We start from the raw sequence: 21,817 nt of genomic DNA, 5'->3' as shown, positions 1-21,817 counted from the left end.
CGAATGGGCCACAGATATCTGAGTAGACTACATCCATTATTCCCCTGGATCTCATGCACACTTATGCTTTGAAAGGTTTTCTGGTCTTCTTTCCAACCAAGCACACTTCACATATATTTTCAGATAGTGAGGTGATTGGTAATCTAGTGACCATCTGTTTGATCCCAAGATGGTGTAGACTTCTAAAGTTCAAGTGTCCATACCTTGAGTGCTATAGCCAGCTTTCATTAGAGGCTTCCATCATGGCTAAGCACTGTACTTCAGCTGCTTTGATGTCAACCTGGAATGTTCTGTTTCTTGTTAGTCTGCTTCTAATGACCAAGTTTTTGTTAGTATCAAACAGTTCAAGTTTGTCATCCTTCATTAAAACACTGAAGCCTTTATCCACTAGTTGACCTATGCTAAGCAAATTGCATTTCATGTAAGGTACATAAAGAACCTCTGTGATCATTGCCTTGGAGCCATTCTGTCTCTTGATTATTACATTGCCCATTCCTTCCACTTCCAATGAACTATCATCAGCAAATTTCACTTTGCTTTTCTTTGATGAATCAAAGTTGGTCAACCATTCTTTGTGCTTCGTCATGTGATTTAAGCAACCTGAATCTAAGTACCAAGATTCAGTTTGTGAGTCCCCACCACTTGTTGTGACCATTAAGTTTAGAGGTTCTTGATCTGAGTCTTCTTGAGCTGCATAAACTTCTTCATTGCCTCTTGCTTTCTCTGCATGACACTCACAGGAATAGTGTCTCATCTTGTGACAGTTGAAGCACTCCACTTTCTTCTTATCAAACCTTTTTCCTTTTTTATTCATTCTTGACCCTCCTCTATAAGATTCAGGCCAATCATGATTTGGTTTGTTCTTTTCTGATTTCAGAGGCCACATTTTCTGATGATGTTGTTTTCCCTTCCATTTCTTATCTCTCTTTCTATCATCTTCTGTGAAGTGGCTAGCCTTTAGTGCTTGTTCTGATTTCTTGATTGGATTTCTCTCAAGCATCCTCATCTCATGTGCTTCAAGTGAACTTTGCAATTCCTCAATCTTCATTGCATTCACATCTTTTGATTCTTCATTTGCTACGATTATGAAATCAAACTTTTGAGGAAAAGATCTCATGATCTTTTCAATTATCATGAGGTCTGTTACTAGTTCTCCAAATCCCTTCATCTGATTGGTGATTGTTAACACCTAAGTGAAGTATTCTCCCATCTTGTCTCCTTCTCCATGTACAATAATTCATATTGTCTTCTTAAGGTCTGAAGTTTTACCTTTTTTATCTTTTCTCCCCCAACATGACTTCGAATCAGAGTGTCCCAAGCTTCCTTGGCAGTAGTTGCATTCTGAATCTTTTCGAAATGCACATCATCCACACATTGGTGAATCAAGAATAGAGCTTTGTTGTCCTTTTTCTTGGCATCTTTGAAAGTTGCTCTTTGTTGCTCAGTGGCTTCCATCTGTAGGGGAGGAATTCCATCTTCTACTACTTCACTTACTTCTTGAAAACTGAAGAGCACTCTCAGTTATGTTCTCCATCTATCCCAATTTTTATCTATGAGTATTGGGAGCCCCATTGATGGCAAATTGTTGCCATTTCCCACCATCTTGGATTTTTGCCGAGGAATTGTTCTTCAATTCGTGAATCTGTCCTTCACCTTCAACCTTATGGACTCCACCGAATTGCTTTTACTCACTGATTCCTGCAAACTGAACCAAGAGTTATTCACCTTTATCATGAATCTTTTCCTTTTTGGTAGGTCCATCTTTCGTTCTGCTCGTGATACCAGAATTTGTTGGAATTGTTGACAGAAAAAAGAAGAAGAAGAAAGTATATAGAGAGGAGAAAGAATCAGAGAATGTAAGTTAGATTAAAAGCAGAGAGTATATTTTGCATTGATTCATTGAATGTTATTTATAGTAACCAAGGCATAACATAATTTAAAACTGTCAACTACTTTCTATATAAAGAAAGTCTTAACCAACTTAACTCTTACACTTTTATCCTACTCTAGCTTGAATTATCTTTCTATTTTAACAACCCAGACCTATCATGTTGCTTCACTTTTAAACCTAGGGGTGTTTGCAGTTATTTGGATCACTTTTTAGGCAAAAAAATGATCCGATCCAAACACGTAATTAACATGCGGTCTGGACCGGTCTAGTCTGTTTATATTAAGATGTCTGATCCAATCATATCCAAATATAATATGCGGATTCGGTTCGGTTTGGATCAGTTTTTTTATTTTATAAAATATTGAAATTTCACTTAAATTCAAAACTCATAAAAATGATTAAATTTAAGCATAAAACAACAATAAAAATAGTGGTCAACAACATTAAAATGTGTGCAACTACAGTATAAGTAAACAACAACATAAAATAATAATAAATAGTAAAACAATAATAATAAAAGTAAAAAATAGTAACAACAACAAGATATCAATAATAACAAGACAACAATACTTGCAATAATATGAGCACTTGCAACGTAATTATAACACTTATGGTGTTCCACCGATGATTAATAACAATAATACTTTCACAACAATAAAATTGATAATAAAACACCTAATCAGAATAATACTTTAATCCTCTTTATTTTGTTGTGGGATTGGTTTAAGTTTTAAAAAAGTGTATCAAAAAACATAGCAACATATGTAAGTATGTGTTAATGAATATAACAAATAAAATATAGATACAATTTTAGAGTTGCGACTTAAGAATAAGTTTGGAAGACACTTAAAAGTATTACACACTTAAACTTTACATATTATTTCAGTCTGGTCTGGATCGGTCTGGATCCAACATGTGAAACCAAAATTCGGACCAGACCAATCGGTCTTTAAAAATAAGTTCAACACGATCCAAATGTATTCGGTTTTTGTAGTTTCAGTCTATTTTGGATCGGTTTTCAGTTTTATTGTTGGATCGATCTGGATTTGAACACCTCTATTTAAAACCAGACATGCCTTAGACTCATGCTGATATCCTCTAGGTCTGCTACCCACGGGTCCTTGGGTATTTATCGGATCTGTGGGTACCCACAAATTAAAAACATTAAAAATTATTTCTAATAATTTATGTAATTGTGTATTTGTTTATTACAATCTTATATGTTATTTAGGTAATCAACGAGAGAAAATATTATAAGAAATAATTAAAGTTTTAAGCACATTTTAAATTAACTATATCAACATTATAACGTAAAATTGATTTAATAATAATTGTTCAGTCAACATAATATTATGTTACACATTTCAATTAACAACATTACATGACAATACTACTTAACAATATAACATTATTTAACAACATATCAATTATATTTACCAGTTAACAATGTAATATTATGAATTAACAATATATATAGATGAATCCACATATTCCACATCTTAACCCTCTATTATAGGGAAATCTAATCTGATGGTATAGATCTACTCACTAATTCAAACTAATATATTGGATTTTCATATAATTGATAACTAAGATGTGAAGTAAGTTGTTTAAACTTACTCTTTGAATAAGTGGATCCCATTCTATATATATATAAGGAGAGATTCGTTTAACCTAAATTAAGTTACACTAGTTACATTTAATCTCAACCATTCATTTTCTTAAATCCAACGAACCAAATAGACGAGTGAAATAAATGATAAAAGAGAAAAAGAGAAATCTTAAATAACTTAAGTTTTTAAGTTGGATTTAAGAAAATGAATGAATGAGATTGAATGTAACTTAACTTGGGTGTAAACGAATCACTTCTTTATATATATATATAAAAGAATAGTGAGTCCGAGTACCCATCGATCTGGATACGTCATTGCCTGAACCCAGATTCATCCAACAACGGGTCTTATAATCTCGGGTTTCATTACTCACAAGTCCAAAAACACAGACCCAAACCCAACCCGTTACATATATTTTTTATGGATACCCATGCATCCAGTACCCATTGCCATCCCTAATTATCCATATTTAAAATTGTGACTATTTAAGATTTTTCTGTGGAATTCCTTTCATCATCTAGGATTATTTCCTCCTCAAAGCATCACTACCATTAAATTCTCCCAAAAGCCATTGAGTAAACAAAGTCTCGTAACAATTTGAATGGTATATGATGCACTTAAATATATAAGAATTTCCATTACTCCTTGGGATTATAATGGGCGGGGACATACTGATAGTGCTTACTTGTGTTTATATTCGTACCCATTTGTGAAAGTCATCATGTGGGTATATAGAAGGTACCGAGAGTATCCAATTAGGACAATAATAAAGTAGACAGATATAATATGAAAGTAATAAAACATATAATATATAAAATATTTATTTAAAAATAAATTTATAAATATATAGATATTATAATATTCGTTCTTAATTTAAAATATTATTGTGAATACATATTATAAATATTTTTATGAGTATCACTATGACGGACAATGAATTAAACTAATTCGGTATTCATTCAAAACTCGATTCGTTATTTAGCTCGACAAACTTGGTTCATGAACTAAATGAGTCGTACTTGAGCTGAAATTTGAACTCGTTAATTAAACGAGCCAAATTTGAGTTAGATATAATTTGAGTCATTAAGTTCATGAGTTGAGTCGATATATATAAAAACTAACTTTTTATGTTTATTGTTATTATATATAAATAAAATTATATTGATATATATACCTTGTAAAATATATTTTTTAAATAAATTAATTATTTGAGTTGTCCAAATAAACCAATTTGTATTGATTCGAATAGTTCGTGAACTTTAAAATAGTCGAACTCGAGCTAAAAAATAATTTGTATTGAACTCAATTCGAGTTAAACAAATCTTTGTCTAGCTAAGCTGAACTTTGATTTGGCTCATTTCTTGCCTTAGGTATGAGTAAAAATTCATGTCTTTTTGTGGCAGCCCATTCTTTTTGTGGCAGCCCATCTATTCAAGAGTTCAACTCCTCTCAAGTATTGGAGAAACCAGTACTGATATATGAGGATTAGATTTTTTTGAAGAATTTTTATTTGTTTTTTAATAGAAAATAACATGTAATCATAATCGTTAAAAGAAAAAACTTGTCACATATCTTAATCCTATCCAATACTGGACTCTCCACTATCGGAGAGGATGCCCTCTCTCTTCAAAGCACAGCTGTATACATTGAGCACTATTACCTCTTTGTTGGTTATCAATTAATGGTCTGCCATTGCAGCTATTGGTAGGTGGTCGATAAATGCTTCATTTAATTTGCTTTTGAGTTCCATATTCATTTGAAAAAGAGGGTTAAAGCTTAACTATCTTTGAGATTGTAAGAATAATATACCGGTAAATAAAGTCTCATGGAAGAATGAATAAGTTTAAGTGTATATAACTCCTATCACTTATAAACTTAATATCTGAAGATTTCAAGTCTATATGTAATCTCAAGCTCCTATATGATTATTCACTTAACTGATTTGTTACATCTACAAATCATAATAAGTATATTCATTAGCTAGCTTATACAACATTTTATTTTTAGGGTATTGGAACATAATCATGATGCATGATAATACATGGCTAACAGACCAAAATCACATACTGGGACCATATGAGATATGAATGGCAAAGCTAAACTAAAGGAACTAAAGGCATCATGATTAGAAAAGAATAAAATTTCCCAAAGGGTAGAAACAAAGTACAGATCAAAACTCTTTACAATACCTTGTTTCCCACATGCAATGATGCAGTTTTTTTCTTTCACGTTCCCTAAGCCCACTAATACTAACTCCTATTAACTTTCCATTAATATCTGTTCTTTTTACTACCACTAGCTTGGGGATGGGCAACATTAATATTATGTACTGATCGAGGTATATAGGCAATAAACTTCTACTCAAATTTGAGGTACAATTATATCAATTTTTGATGATAAGATGTAAGGTTGGAAACAATGTGCTTTATAAATTATCATATATCAGCAGCCGTTTCAGGCAAAACAATTGTAAATTATGTTCATCTCTTCTAATTGGGTTTCTCTCTTTTATAGATTGATGCCATGACCACTTTCTACTGATTAGGGGATGAGAGAGAGAAAATAGAAGAAGAAATGGGCTTCAATGGTGAGGAGAGGAAGATATTGTTGGAAATTCCTAATGATTGGTGAAATACCAATTCTAAGATCTTGAATCTCATGATTTTCGCACATAATATAAAACAAAGATACAAAGTCATACTTGAATCTATGTTATCAGATCTATTCATTTCGTATACCTTTTGAGAGAGTTTTGTTTTGGTATGATGACCTTCCTCAACCAAATCCTGAAATTCTTTTGGGATCTTCGTTTTCTCTCTCATGAGGAGAAGTGAAAACTATTTGCGATTCGGCGTACTATAACCGTTCCTTATGTGTTAAGTTATAGAGTTCCCATTAGGGATGACAATGAAAACCAAACCAGTAGGTACTCACCCGAACCCAACCCGAATTTAACAAGGTAAACCCGATGTGACTGGGTTTGGGTTTAGATTTTACCTGCGTTCAACATTCGGGTTTGGGTTTGGTATAACCAATACCCGAACCCGAACCCGTATATATATATATATATATATATATATATATATATATATATATATATATAAAGCCAAATATTTTAATAGTACAATTAGGTTTTCTGCATCTCTTCTAGCTCTTCTCCATCTTTGTCTTCTCCAACAATGTTGATACTCATTGAATTTTATGCAATCAAATTATAAAATTTATAAATCATTTGCAGATATTTGCATCTTTGTTGTTTTCAAACCATTTGGCATTTGTGCATCTCTAAAGGAGGAGTACTTCTGTTATATAATTCTTCTCCACCTTCATGTCTGTTCTTTTCTAACCATCTATGCATCTCAGTGTTGGTTTTTAAAAAATATAGGTATATGGCAGCGTGTGGTTAAATATCTGGCCATCATAATTGGGCAGGTTCTCGCCGGGTTCGGGTAACTCGAAATTCGTCGGTGTCGGGGTTGATATCATTGTTTTCAACCCCACTAAGTTCGGGTCCAGGTTCTGAATTTCGGGTTCGGGGTTGGGTGCACACAATTCGACCCCGACCCGCCTTGTTGCCCTTCATAGTTTCCATTATCCACATAGACCAACCGTTTGGGTATTCCCTTATTAAGCTCATATTTGTTATCAGTTTCAGAAGTCTTATAGGTGTCACTAATTAGACCACTTGTTTTGTAACCCAAAATAAATAGTTGATATAATTTTACTAAATATATGATGTTCACCTTAATTAGAAATTATGAATTTCTAACAATCTCCCACTCGGACTTCATATTTTATCCTGAAATAATTCTATAACATATTCTTTAGGCGTGCATTCCTATGCTATTTATATTTAGACTTCTCCTTAATACAATCTGGTTAATCTCATATATCAACTGTGAAACCACCACGACTTTCATCACATTCAAGCGTGACTCGGCCATGATGATCATCATACTAATGTAATAAATGACATAGATCAAATATGGATGAGTGACATGGAAATTTCATGCAATGTGATCTCAAACATGTCTATTTCTAACTGGTCCTTCTTTATTCTTTAGTGAAATCAATCCAAAGCCTTTAATTGCAACATAATAGTTACAATACACAAGTTCAAAATAGAACAATAAACCATCAACATTATTATGCATAAAATTATATATAACATCCAAAGTATGTTATAAAATATATAGACTCCCACTGATCTAAGATATCATAAGAAGCAATACTCATATGAGCAATATGCTCATGAAAAAGTTTAGATACCAAACAATTAGTTAGTGGATCAACTAGCATAAAATTTGTCCATATATGTTCTATGGAAATTTGTCTATTTTGAACACTTCCTTTATCAACCAACTTGATGTCAATAAATTTTGACTCCATAGAACTCCTATTATTGTTGGAGTAAAGAACCATGGATTTATTGTTATAATAAATTCTCGGTGGTCTTTTAATACCATCGACCACACGTATGTCAGTGACAAAATTTCCGCAACCATATTTCATGGTCTGATGTTTCAAAACAAACCATGAACTCTACAACAATGGTTGAAGGAGCTTTGAGCGTCCGTTTAGAAGACTTTCAAGATATAGCACCTTCAGCCAAGATAAATACATATCCAGAGGTGGAGTGTCTATTGTCTAGACATCCAAAAAATTGGAGTCAGAGTACCTAATGATCTATAAATTCTCAGGCCTCTGATAAGTGAGTATGTACTCATCTACTCTCTTTAAGTAACACATAACACGTTTGACTGCTTTCAATTGATACATTACAAGATTGCTCAAATATCTTCCAAAAACTCTCACGACAAATGTTATGTCGGGACGTGTGCAAATTTGAGCATACATTAGACTTCCTACTGCAGATGCATAAGGAATCTTTGACATCCAAAAATTTGGAGTCGGAGTACCCAATGATTTCTAAATTCTCAGACCTCTGATAAGTGAGTATGTACTTCTCTACTCTCTTTAAGTAACGCATAACACGTTTGACTGCTTTCTATTGATACATTACAAGATTGCTCAAATATCTTCCAAAAACTCTCACGACAAATGCTATGTCGGGACATGTGAAAACTTGAGCATACATTAGACTTCCTACTGCAGATGCATAAGGAATCTTTTGCATCTCGTATCTTTCAAGGTCATTTTTGGGGCATTGTTCGAGACTAAACTTGTCTCCTTTAGTTATAGGGATATCTCCTAGTTTACTATCTTTCATGCTAAATCTATCTAGGACTTTATAAATATAGCTTTCTTGTGACAACCTTAGGATACCTTGAGAGTGATCTCTTAGTATCTGAATACATAACACAAAAGAAGTTTTCCCAAGACCTTTCATTTCAAAAGTATCCGTTAGAAATTTTTTTGTATCATGCAATAGTCACATATCACTGCTAGCAAGCAGTATATCATTAATACATAATACTAGGAATATAAATTTACTCTCACTGATCTTGTGGTACACGCAATCATCAAATTTATTCGCCTCAAAACCATACGAGGTAATAACATGATGAAACTTATGATTCCATTGACAAGTAGCTTGTTTAAGGCCATTGATGGATTTCTTTAATTTTCATACCATTGAATTTGAGCTAATTGACACAAAGTTTTCTCATTGCACCATATAGATCATTTCTTTAATATCACCATTTAAAAACACAGTCTTAACATCCATCTGATGTAGCTCTAAATCAAAATGAGCTACTAGTGCTAATATTATTCTGAAAGAATCTTTCGAAGATACTAGAGAGAATGTTTCTTTATAATTAATGTTTTCTTTCTGAGTGTAGCCTTCAACAACTAGACGAGCTTTATATCTATCAATATTACCCTTTGAACCCCCTTGGTTTTAAATATTCATTTCCAACCAATAGGTTTCGCACCTTTAGGTAATTCGACAAGATTCTAAACGTCATTGTCATGCATAGATTTCATCTCATCCTTCATGGTATCAATCCACTTTTGAGAGTTAGAACTTTTCATGGCTTTACAGAAGTTCAATAAATCATCATCTATTAACCCGATGTCATCCTCATGTTCTTAAAGAAATACAATATAATCATCAGGAATTGCACTTCTCCTCTCTCTAGTGGATCTCCTTAAGGACACTTCTACTTCTTGAGATTGTTGAATTTGTTCTATAGGTACTTGAGGGAAAACTTCATTGTTGCCTTGTTCTGGTATATTGTCAAAACAATATTTTGAAAATTATCTTCTATATACCTTATACATATACTTTAGCAAATTGCAAAATTGTAATGTGACTAAAGTCTGTGTCCAACAGTAAGGTATTAGTGCACATATAATATACATATTACATAACAGATTCATAAAAGTTAATGTAATGTCCATGCACAAATATGAATATATAATTTAACACATGTTGCAAGGATTCATAATATGAATTACCTATGATGAAAAAAATAAGCGGAAGCATATGAAAGTTATCCTCATTATTTATAAATACCAAACTTTCATAACCAATAGCGGAAGCATAAAAATCATCAAATTTAAAGGGTTCATAAAAAATTAGGGAAAAACACATTTAATGGAGAATCATAAAATTCATATCCTAAAGCTCTAATACCACTTGTTAAAAATTTCTGATAATTGGTGAAATATCAATCATATAATCTTGAATCTCATGATTCTCACACATGAAATAAAACATAGATACAAAGTCATACCTGAATCCATGTTATCACATCTACTCCTTTCGTATACCTTTTGAGAGAGTTTTGGTATGATGACCTTCCTCAACCAAATCATGAATTTCTTTTGGGACCTTCGTTTTCTCTCTGATGGGGAGAAGTAAAAACTATTTGTGATTTGGTGTCTTGGGGACCATAACCGTATGCATTAACTTATAAGGTTCTCATTATCCCCTATAGGCCAACCGTTTGGTTATCCACTCATTAAGCCTATATTTGTTATACATTTCAGAAGTCTTATATATCGTTAGTAATTAGATTGCTTGTTTTGTAACCCAAAATAAATAGCTTATATAATTGTATTAAATATATGATGCACACCTTAATTAAAAATTATGATTTTCTAAAATATATTTGAAATAGAAAAAAAGAAAAGAAAGAAGTGATAACCTATACTGTAGGGATTTAGATATCAAAATATTCATAACAGTTTGACATGATATGGTATAATCATAATTACATCAATGACTATTTAGCTAGTGTTTTCTTAGACACGGAATCATATATTTATATATACTGAATCTAGTTTTAGTGTGGGGTTTAAAGGTTTTCAATGTCACCTATATATGTAATATAATTATGATCAAATTAATAGTATATATTATTATGATTTTATAATTATATATATATATATGAGTTATATTATCTGTATTGTTTAAAAATTTGAAAGTTTTAATTATATTTTGGTAATATATTTGTTAATTATGAGAGTGTTCAAATCTGAAAACTTTTTGTTTCTATATGTATGCATGATATTTTGGATAATGAATATATCTTTAGAATTGTGAATTGTGATTTGAGTTTAAGTCTAGAAAATATCACATGATGTTCGTAATTTATTTTGAGTGTACATTATTGATAACTAATATATATATATATATATATATATATATATATATATATATATATATATATATATATATATATATATATATATATATATCTTTTAAGCTCACTCAAAATTTGGTTTTCCAATATACTTTGGATAATTAGATACATGTCTATTATCAATTGAATTTATTTTGACTTGTGGGTTGACATGCATATGAGATATACATGTTGATCTTGTTCAATTTGGAACTTGTTCTTCCCTTTTTGTTGGGGATGGTCGGAAAGAGAGTCTGATGGGTTACTTGCTTCGAAGGGTTTTCGGAGATGGAGCTTAGACATGTCGATGGAGATACCTGAAAAGGTTCTCCAACGCTCAAGTCAGTATGAGATTTATGAGGATTTAATGAAGGTGAATGAGAGTAAATACTAATAATGAATATATGAGAGGGGAGGTGTTTATGAGAGTGAGTATGTATTTATGATGCAAGAGAATATGAAAGAAGATAATACTTCATGTAGGGGAATACCCTCTATTTATAGTAAATACCTTGGCGATGTGTCACCTACTTATTGGGTGATGGTGGCTTGGTAATGCATGTGATTGGAGTGTGACAGCTCTGTCTCGACGATATAAGGAGCCTTCCAGCAATGTGTACTAGGAGCCATGGCGGGGGAACCTTTGCTTTTCCTTCTAATGAATCGGGAGATCACTATTTAAGAGATACCAGATAATAGGGTTGATCTAGTCGTCTTTGAGTTTCAATATGGTGCCTTGTATTACTGACATGTTGCTTCCTGGACTTTTGGTGTTGGCCACCTTGGTGAATATGTCTGCCCGTGCATTTTGTTCTCTTAGGACGTGTCGGATGGAAGCTTCATCGAATTCTATCATTAATTATTTGACTTTAACCAAGTATTTACCTAGCATAACATCTTTCATTTGATAAGCGCGGGTTACTTATGAGTCGGCTAGCTGGGAATCACTACAAATAGTTACTTTATATGTGTCGACCTCCTTAGCTAATTGTAATTCGGCTATACATGCTTCGTACTCCGCCTGGTAGATTGAGGTGGTGAAGGTAAACGTTAACGAATGCTCAATAGTCAGGCCTTGACTGTTATCCAACAAGCCCCTGACTGCACTTCCTTTAGGATTGGATGAACCATCTACATAGATTGTCCATCTTTGTCTTGAGTTGTCTGGCTGGGTGGCTAGTTCGACAATAAAGTTTGAGGGTACTTGACTTTTGATCGTCGTTCTGGGATCTTATCAGATATCGAACTGTGATAGCTCAATGGACCAAGAAATCATTCGGCCAATCAGTTCTGGCTTATGTAAGACATGACGGATGGGTTGGTTAGTCCTTACCACTATGGGATGGGATTGAAAGTATTGTTGAAATCATTTAGCCGCCACCAGGAGGGCATAAGCCATTTTCTCCAACTTTTGATATCGAAGTTTTGGGCCTTGCACTGCCTTGCTTGTAAAATACACTAGGTTCTGGACTTCTTCATTTTCGCGAATTAGAGCAGCTGCGATAGCCTCTTCTGTTACAACGAGGTACATGAACAATGACTCGTCAGGTTCCAGCTTTGTTAGGACTGAGGGAGTATCCAGGTATTGTTTGAAAACTTGGAATGCTCTTTCGCACTCATCTGACCACTCGAACTTTTTGCTTTTCTTGAGTAGCTGTAAGAGTGTTAGTGAATGCTTGGCGACTGTAGGGAGAAATCGGGACAGTGCGGCCAATCGCCCATTTAGTCATTGAACTTCTTTTACTGAACGGGGGATCCTCATGTCTATGATGGCCTGACATTTGACGAGATTTGTCTCTATCCCCCGATTGGTGAGCAGGAACCTAAGGAATTTCCCAGCTTGTACCCCAAAAGTGCATTTCTCGGGGTTGAGGCGCATGTTGTATTTGTGTAATCGCATGAATATGCTTTTGAGAATCGAAACATGATCTTCTGTGGGGAGGCTCTTTGCGATCACATCATCCATATAAACCTCCATGTGTTGCTCGATCTAGTCTTCAAATAACTTATTCATCATTCTTTGGTAGGTGGTTCTAGCGTTTTTTAGTCCAAAGGGCATGCCAGTGTAGTAATAGGCCGCCTTAGGAGTGATGAAGGTTGTTTTGTCCTGATCTAGAGGGTACATGGGAATTTTATTATAGCCAAAATAGGCATCCATGAAGGATAAATACTGGTAACCTTAAGAATTGTCCACTAGATGGTCTATGTTTGGAAATGGATACGAATCCTTTGGACACACCTTATTCAGATTCGTGTAATCAACACACATCTACCACTTCCCAAATGGTTTTTTCACTAGTACTATGTTTGCTAGCCAAGTAGTATAGGGAATTTCCCGAATGAATTCGGCTTCAAGAAGTTCCCCTACCTTTTGGGTCACTCCTGTAGTTCTTTCAGCACCCATCTTCCTTCTTTTTTGTGCAACCGGCTTGGCGTTGGGGTCTGTGGTAAGTTTATGATAGAAGATTGACAGGTCAATTCCCGACATGTCGACCGCCAACCAGGCAAAGAGATCTTTGTTGGCTTCTAAGCATTTAACCAGCCTAGATCTTCGAGTTTCTAACAGTGTCGTGCCTATGTATACAAGATTGCTTTTTTTTTGGGCCGAGTTATAGAGAAGTTTTGCCCTTCAAATTGTGGTTGGAGTTCTTCTTCGTCTGATCGACATCTAGCTTGACTAAGTGAACACCCTTTGGCCTCTAGGTCGGGGGTGGTCCTTTCTTGGGGGTTCAGCTTGGTCGTAGGGTTAGGTGATAACAACTTCTGGCACTTTGTTGATATTCTTTTATCGTATATACCCGGAAGTCGGAGGACATGAACTTTAGACACAGGTGTGGTGTATAGACTATTGCTTCAAGTCGATTCAATGATGGTCGACCGAGAATCGCGTTGTACGCTGACTTGCAATCAATGACTAGGAATTTTGCCTGAATGGTGTGACTCAAAGGTTGCTCGATAACTGTTAACCAAACATCCACGATTCCACACAGAGCAATTTAGTGACCAGTGAAGCCTACGAGTTGTCCGTTGTGCGGTAATAGTTCACGATCACTTAGCTCCATTTTCTCGAACAAATCTTGAAATATGATGTCTGTCGAACTTCCTTGGTCGACAAAGAGCCACCCGACTTTCTTGTTATTCAGTTTAGCTTTAATAATGAGGGGGTCTTCGTGACCTCTGACGATGCCTTTATAATCATGATTGTCAAATAATATAGGGGTTACAGTCTGGTTCCTGTCTTGCTGGCAGATGTTCCTGGTGTCGACATGCATTACTTCCCTGACATATATTTTTGGGCTACCCTAGATGCACCACCCTCAGAGAAAAACCTCCAGAAATTGTATTAATTTCTACCGAGCTCCTCTGTCATTGGTTGTTGGGTCAGTATCTGTCTACCTGATCCTTGTTAGGAGGGCGGTCCCGTTGGTTTCATGGAGGGGAGAGTCTTCTAGAGGGGCTGGGTTGATGTATTGGAGGTGACGGCCCCTGTCGGGTTGCCCTGGCAATGTAATGTTGCACATGACCAACTCGGATTAAGTCCTCTATTGTGTTGTGGAGTTGGGTACAATCTTCGGTTACATGTTCGAATAGACTATGGAAGTTGCAGTATTTGGATCGGTCTTGGGCTTTGACTTTTCGGCATGGATTGGGTTTGGGAAGTTGGACGAGGTGGATCGCCATGACTTCCTGGAAGATTCGGGAACGGTTGGCGTTAAGGAGGTGTAGGTGTTGTACTTTTGTTTCTTGGGTGGTCGTGGAGGGTCATCTTTGGCGTGTTCTTAGAATTGTGGTCTTTTGGCTTCTCGTGAGGGGTGATGATAGGTTGTATGGTCAGAGGTAGGTTGGGTGGGATGGGTCTCTTCCAGGTTAATGAATTGTTGGGCTTTTTCTTGGAGTCCTCCATTGTAAGATCGGAATATTTGACCAATTCTTGCATGAAGAGGCCATCTTGGAGTCATGTAACCAAGATGTGCACCGCCACATTGGAACTTAAGGTGCAAACTTTCATAGCTTTGATGTTAAACTGGTCTAAGTAGGCTTGGAGTGGCTCTGTTGTCCTTGCTGAATACCGGACAAGGTGTATGACGATCTTGGTTGCTCTCTGCTAGTTATGAACCAGATGTTGAATTTGCTGGCTAGGACTATCCATTGGTTAATGTTATTTGGTGGTAGTCGGGTGAACCACTACAAGGCCGCACGTTTTAGAGTGAGAGGGAAATCTTGACACATAATAGGATAAATGGCCCCAAGAAAGAGCATAGTTGCCTCAAAGGAGTCTAGATGGTCTTGTGGGTCAGATGTGCCATCATATTGGTCTATATTGCTTGGGCGGGTCAAGTGTTTTGGGTAAGGGTGAGGACATGGTTGTCTCAGTAAAGGGGTGTTTGGCCCGTGTGGTATTGTGGTTAGATGGAATGTGTATGTTTGTAGTTTTAGAATTTATGGGGGTTGTGTGTATTGGTCGAGATTCTTCAACGGAGTCGGCGTAGTGTTCATGACAACTGGTCGTGGTTGGTTGCTAGACTCTGGTTTCTTCAGTCGGAGTTTGGCTAAGAGTTGGGCTTGTTGTTGAATGATTTAGCCTTGGGTTTGAATCATGTGGATGAGCTTTTGGATAGTGGGTGGTTCGGGGATAGGGTTGGGAGGTTAGATCTGGCTAGCTTGGTGGGATGGCTGTATTTGAGCTGGATGATCGAGGGACGAAGTGTGGTGGTTGGGAAGTATGTTGCTGGTGATTGGTTCTGCTTGGCTGATGGGTTGTACTTGATTTCGAGTGGTCACCATGGTGTAGGTAAGCCACAAACAGTGCCAATGTTCTTTCCTGTTTGTTAGGGATGGTCGGAAAGAGAGTATGATGGAGTTACTTGCTTCAAAGGTTTGACGGAGATGGATCTTAGACTCGTTGGTGGTGGTACCTGAAAAGGTTCTCCGACGTTCAAGTCAATATGAGATTTATGAGGAGTTTATGAAGGTGAATGAGAGTAAAAACTAATAATGAATATATGAGAGGGGAGGTGTTTGTGAGAGTGAATGTGTATTTATGATGTAAGAGAATATGAAAGAAAATAATACTACATGTAGGAGAACACCCTCTATAATATATTAATACCTTGGTGATGTGTCACCTACTTATTGGGTGATGTTGACTTGGTAATGTGTGTGATTAGAGCATGGCAGCTCTGTCCCCGCCGCATAGTATGTTTGCTTTTGACTGTATTTGTCGGAGGGAGTAAGTTAGGATTTATAGGCAGCGTGGCAGATATCAATTGGTGGAGCATTAAATGGTATGTTAGGAACAGTAACATCTTGATGTGATGTGATGTATACCTCCAAGTTGGACTTATATGTCCTAAGGGGATAGACTGCTTCTGTCAGAGGGTGTAGCATAGTCCAATTGGGGGGTTGCATTAAATATTATATCAGTGATATTTATGGTGCTTAAGTGAGGATGACGTAAGAGGTTGGCTCATATCTGTATGCACCTGTTTTAGTCGGATCAGTCCCATCCTGGTCGAATGGTATCCCCGATTTTGTTTGAGATGGAACAAAACTAACGTTTATATAGATTTATGATGTATATTATAATGTAAAATTTGGACTTTAAAATAATATTTGATTGACATATATTTGATGCAATATATTTGGAATATTTATATTGTGTATCATATATTTTTTTTTTATTATTCAAATTGTGTTTAGGCATTAAGAATGTAATACTTGTATGCCTTTTTATAATGCCTATTCATTTTTGCACGCACATTAGTTTTCTTTAAATGTGTTATTTAACACGATTTTAGAGTAACTTTGGTCAAATAATAACATAGTTGTGATGATAAATATGTTATAATTATCAAGTTTTTTCATATAAATGATAGTTGGTCAAAATAAAGATTAACATTTGACAGAACCGGTCGTTAATATTTGATCATTACATTGAGAGTGTCACTTACAAATTAATTTTTCTGTTATAAAGACTATAAAATAATGTTATGTTTTATATCTTTTGTTGGGTCTACTATATGAATTATTTGTGCATGTGTTATTATATATATATACATTATATGAGTCCTTGCTTATTTTTGCATGTTAATGTGATTAAATAATAGAATAACAACATTAAGTTGCTTTTATTGAGCATGTTTGATTGCTTATTTCGATTAGTTAGAAGAGTATATATAGTTGCCAAAAACATATTTGCTCTAGAGAATTTTCATTTACGAGTTACTAAGGTGTTTTGTATGTGCTTATCTCCAATGTGAGAAACACGTATGTTGAAAGAAAGGCGGATGTGTGGCAGGAATTAAGATACATGAACGGTGTTGTGAATTAAGATACACCAGGACATACATTATTCCCTATTCTCAATTATTGTGACATGTTGATCACTTGTGAGTCAACTCTCTGTTCATATACTAGACTAGTAAGACACGATTAGCCTAAGATCGATTGTTGTTATTCATTTGTTATTTAATGATTATGTATTTAGTTTTATTTGATAGTGACATTTACATTACCTTAGTGTCTATCACCATTAATAATATCCAAATGTTGAAAAAAAAATCAACTCAAAATTACTATATTTCAAACAACCCAAAAATTAGGATTCAAACATTTTTCTTTGTGTGTGTTTTGAATCACACGTGAGGTTTGGTTTATATAAAACAAAATCTCCCTCAAACAATTTAGTGCCAATTAATCACACATTAATTTAGCATAAAACCAAAACTTCATGAATCCATTTAATGTCAATAAATTACTCATCAATTCAGCATAATTTTTTGGTTTTTTGTTTTCAAAACTAACTATCAGTTTAATATTATTTGTATTTTCGGTGCTAGAAAAAATACAATAATATTCCACTTAAAAGTAAATATACAAAATTAAACTATTTAATTTAATCAATAATATTTTATTGTCATACAAAAATCAGAACACTCGTTAGTGGATGATCCCGTAGGTTCATTACTAAACCGGTAGTAAATTAACTCATAAATTTACTAATCAAGGTTGGCATCTAGCAACACTCCTTAACGACCAGATAGAAATGAAGTAATATCTTTTACTTTCAAACCATTAGAAGACTAATATAATATTTCCTTCCATCTTTACAACTCTATGTTAACTCTAGAATATGGTATAATTGTCAAATTCTAATAAGTTAACTCGTAGTGAATGACTTAAGAAACTCATTTCTTCATTTATTCAATTTCCCTTGGCCAAGGTTTTTATTTCTATAGAGTTCAAACTCATTACCACGAGTTGATGGATTCTTTCTTGATTAGTCACTAATTCTACAAGGATTTAATTATACCCAATAATTATTCAACTAATATCATGAGGCATTAGGTGTCCGATATCAAAATATAATAAATAACTTGTTAATTACTATGATAATCTCAAGTCTAAGGAAAATATATATTTCTTCACAAGAATATCCTATTGACAATTCAAAAGTAATATATTAACCATTAGGAATTCTCCTTTGAGTCAGTTCAATGGTCATATCTCTATATGCACCATTTATATGTGTTATTTAATAAATGAGATATATTAATCATTATCTAATAAAGACCATTACACATATATTGATCTATCCGGATTAATAGTATCCTAAGCTCAATAATCCTATGATCAAGAACGATTTGGATTAAAATTATAAAAGATTTATTTCTCATTATTATAATCTCTATTATAATAATAAATCTCTAATTTTAATCAAGGATCTTTCATATTAATTATTTTGATAAATAATGAATATGATATTAAGATGATAATACATATAACTTTATTATTATAAACATGACAAATTGGTTCTTGAGCATACAATATATCTCAACAAGAAAACCATAGAGATAATTCTTGGTTGTAGACAAATTTAACATTTTGGATAAAGAAACTCATTTTTACTCTGAATAATTATGATAAGATTAAAATTAAGAAGTGAAAATATTCTAATTAAATGTGCCTAACTATCATAAGGAGATTTATTCTAGAATTATTTTGGGCTCTATTTTCCATAGAGTTAAACGCAAGAAGGTTAGTTCCATGTAGAATTTTTTGCCTAAAAATGAATTTACAGAGACGATTAACCTTTTAGCTAATTTATCTCCATGACCTATAAATGTAAATGGGATATAAGAGAGTACATTATTAATGAAGAGTTTGTATATTTCGTTGAGTTAGTAGCAACAGATACATTTGTATATATAGGATTGTAGGATCCTTTTGGTAATTAATTTGATCCTACAAACTAGGAAGAGATGCCAATCAATCCAGACTGAAATCAAGCTATCATTAACTATGGTGAATCGTTGGCTATAAAGTGTGCAGAGAAATTTGTAAAGAATCATTGCCTAATTGTTGCATGAATCATGGTTATCTATTATGCCCCCTCAAGATGATGTCACCATCAGTGACAGCGAGCTTGATATGCAGAGGAACAAACTGAGCTTAGGATAGGGGCTTTGTGAGTATATCAGCAAGTTGATCCTTGGTCGAAATGTGTGAGACTCTGATTTTGCTGAGATGTACCAGTTGGCGAACAAAGTGGTAGTCCAATGCAATATGTTTCATGCGTGAGTGAAACACGGGGTTTGAACATAGGTATGTTGCACCGATGTTGTCACAGAATACTGTAGGTGTTGGAGTTGATATTCCAAGTTCCCCAAGTAGGTGCAGTAACCACATGACCTCTGCTGAAGTAGTTGCAACAGATCGATATTCAGCTTCAGTAGATGATCGTGCCACTGTCCTTTGACGCTTTGATAGCCAAGACACGGGATCCCCAACAAAATAAATGACAAAGGCAGACGTGGAAGTCCTGTCATCCAAATTTCCACCCCAATCTGCATCACTGAAAGCATGTAGAGGCAGATGAGATGGTTTCTTGAGTTGTAAGTCAAAGTTGAATGTAAGCTTGAGATAGCGAAGGATACGTTTCAGTTGCTGAAAGTAGTTTTGAGTGGGTTGATACATGAATTGAGACAGCTTGTTGATGGCAAATGAGAGATCAGGACGAGTAAGGGTCAAATACTGTAATGCTCCTATAATTGCACGAAACAATTTTGCATCAGCATGGGCTGATCCATCAAGCAGTTTGAGAGGAGTTGTTGTGCATAATGGGGTGCTAGTAGGTTTGGCTCCAACCATATTGTATTTGTCCAAAATGTCACGAATGTAACCATATTGTGTGAGAACAAAACGCCTGCAATTTGGATAAGTTCAATGCCCAAAAAGTAGTGAGGATATCCTAGATATTTGAGGGAGAAGACATTGGATAAGTTGGTCATGAATTGATGCATGAATGGAGCATTGTTGCCTGTCAATAGGAGATCATCCATATACACCAGAAGGAATGCTTGGACACCATCTTTGTTGTAGATGAATAAGGAAGTGTCACTGAGACTTGTGGTTAAGCTAGTGGTGAGGACAAACTTTTTGAGGGAATTATGCCAACCACGGGGTGCCTGTCTCAAGCCATAGATTGCTTTTTGCAACTTACAAACATGTGTGGGCAGGTCGTTATGGACAAAACCAGGTGGTTGTTGCATGTACACATCTTCAACCAAAGCACATTACAAGAAGGCATTATTAATATCCAATTGATGCATCGACCAGCCATGGTATAAGGCAATGGTTAAAACAACTTTGATTGTTTGTGGTTTGACTATGAGGGAGAATGTTTCTTTGAAGTCAAGTCTAGGTGTTTGAGTAAATCCTTTGACAACCAATCGTGCCTTATATATGTCAATACGACCATCTAGGTGTCTCTTGATACGTAAAAGCCATTTGCAAAGAACAACATTTTGGGCTTCAGTCCTTGGAACCAATTTCCAGGTACCATTGTTTAGCAAAGCATCAAATTATGTAGAGCATGCCAACCTCCAATGAGGGATTTTTAGTGCTTGGATCATTGTTGTAGGTTCAAGGTTATCAGAGAGAGTGTGTTTGGAGGCTATTAGGAATGTCTTTGGCTTGAAAATGTTATTTTTAGACCTGGTTGTCATGGAATGACTGCTGGTATGGGGAGGTTGGGTGGCAAGTTCTGGAGAAGGGTGAGTGTCCTGAGTTGAGGTGTAATTAGAGGATGGAGCAGGGTTTATGGTGAGGTGAGGAAGAGTTGGCGGTGAGATGGATGACTAAGGGGATAATGAGTCAGTTGCCACAAGGTCAAGGGGTGAAGTAGAGCTAAGTGATGGTGGGCTGGTAGTTGGAACAGTTGAGCTAGGGAGGACTTGAATAAGAGATGGCAGAATGGGAGGATGTGTATGAGGAAGGGTAGTAGTGGTGGGGGATGTAGTGAGAGTCATATAAGGAAAGGAATCTTCAATGAACTGGACATGTCTAGAAGTATACACCCCGTTGGATATAGGTTCAAGATATAAGTATGCATGTTGAGAGGTAGAGTATCCCATGAAGAGACACTGAACTGACCTAGGTTGGAGTTTGTTGGTAGTAGAAGGTTGTAGCCATGGGAAGCATAAGCAGCCAAATGAATGAAGCTTATTGTAGTTAGGTGCTTTGTTGAACAGAGTTGTGAAGGGGGTTTGCATGTTTATGGTTGATGTAGGCATCTTGTTAATCAGGTATACTACTGTTTGAAATGCATATGACCAGAACTTGGCTGGTAATGTGGCATGGTGCAATAAGGCTCGTCCTGTTTCAACTATGTGTCAGTGCCTTCTCTCAGCAGTGACATTTACTTCAGGTGTGTGAGGAGT

At 35.2% G+C, this 21,817-nt stretch overlaps 1 protein-coding gene across 1 annotated transcript; it reads right to left on the bottom strand.

Annotated features, from left to right (window-relative positions):
• Positions 1-211: 211 nt before the first annotated feature.
• Positions 212-1,455, bottom strand: LOC109337963. Its single transcript, XM_019575072.1, has 2 exons — positions 1,270-1,455; positions 212-1,168 (listed from the first exon to the last, which is right to left on the bottom strand). The coding sequence occupies exons 1-2, from the start codon at positions 1,453-1,455 to the stop codon at positions 212-214; spliced, it is 1,143 nt and encodes a 380-aa protein (XP_019430617.1).
• Positions 1,456-21,817: the final 20,362 nt, after the last annotated feature.

This window comes from Lupinus angustifolius, unplaced genomic scaffold, assembly GCF_001865875.1.
Source record: "Lupinus angustifolius cultivar Tanjil unplaced genomic scaffold, LupAngTanjil_v1.0 Scaffold_16_26, whole genome shotgun sequence".
Lineage (NCBI taxonomy): Eukaryota > Viridiplantae > Streptophyta > Magnoliopsida > Fabales > Fabaceae > Lupinus > Lupinus angustifolius.
This window is presented reverse-complemented; position numbering and strand designations above follow the sequence as displayed.

Excerpts from the sequence above, each read along its gene's own strand:
- LOC109337963 (XM_019575072.1), bottom strand. The coding sequence starts at position 1,455 with ATGGAAGCCACTGAGCAACAAAGAGCAACTTTCAAAGATGCCAAGAAA. Across the intron at positions 1,169-1,269 it reads GGGGAGAAAAGATAAAAAAG|ATGAAGGGATTTGGAGAACT; the intron begins GTAAAACTTCAG and ends ATCACCAATCAG.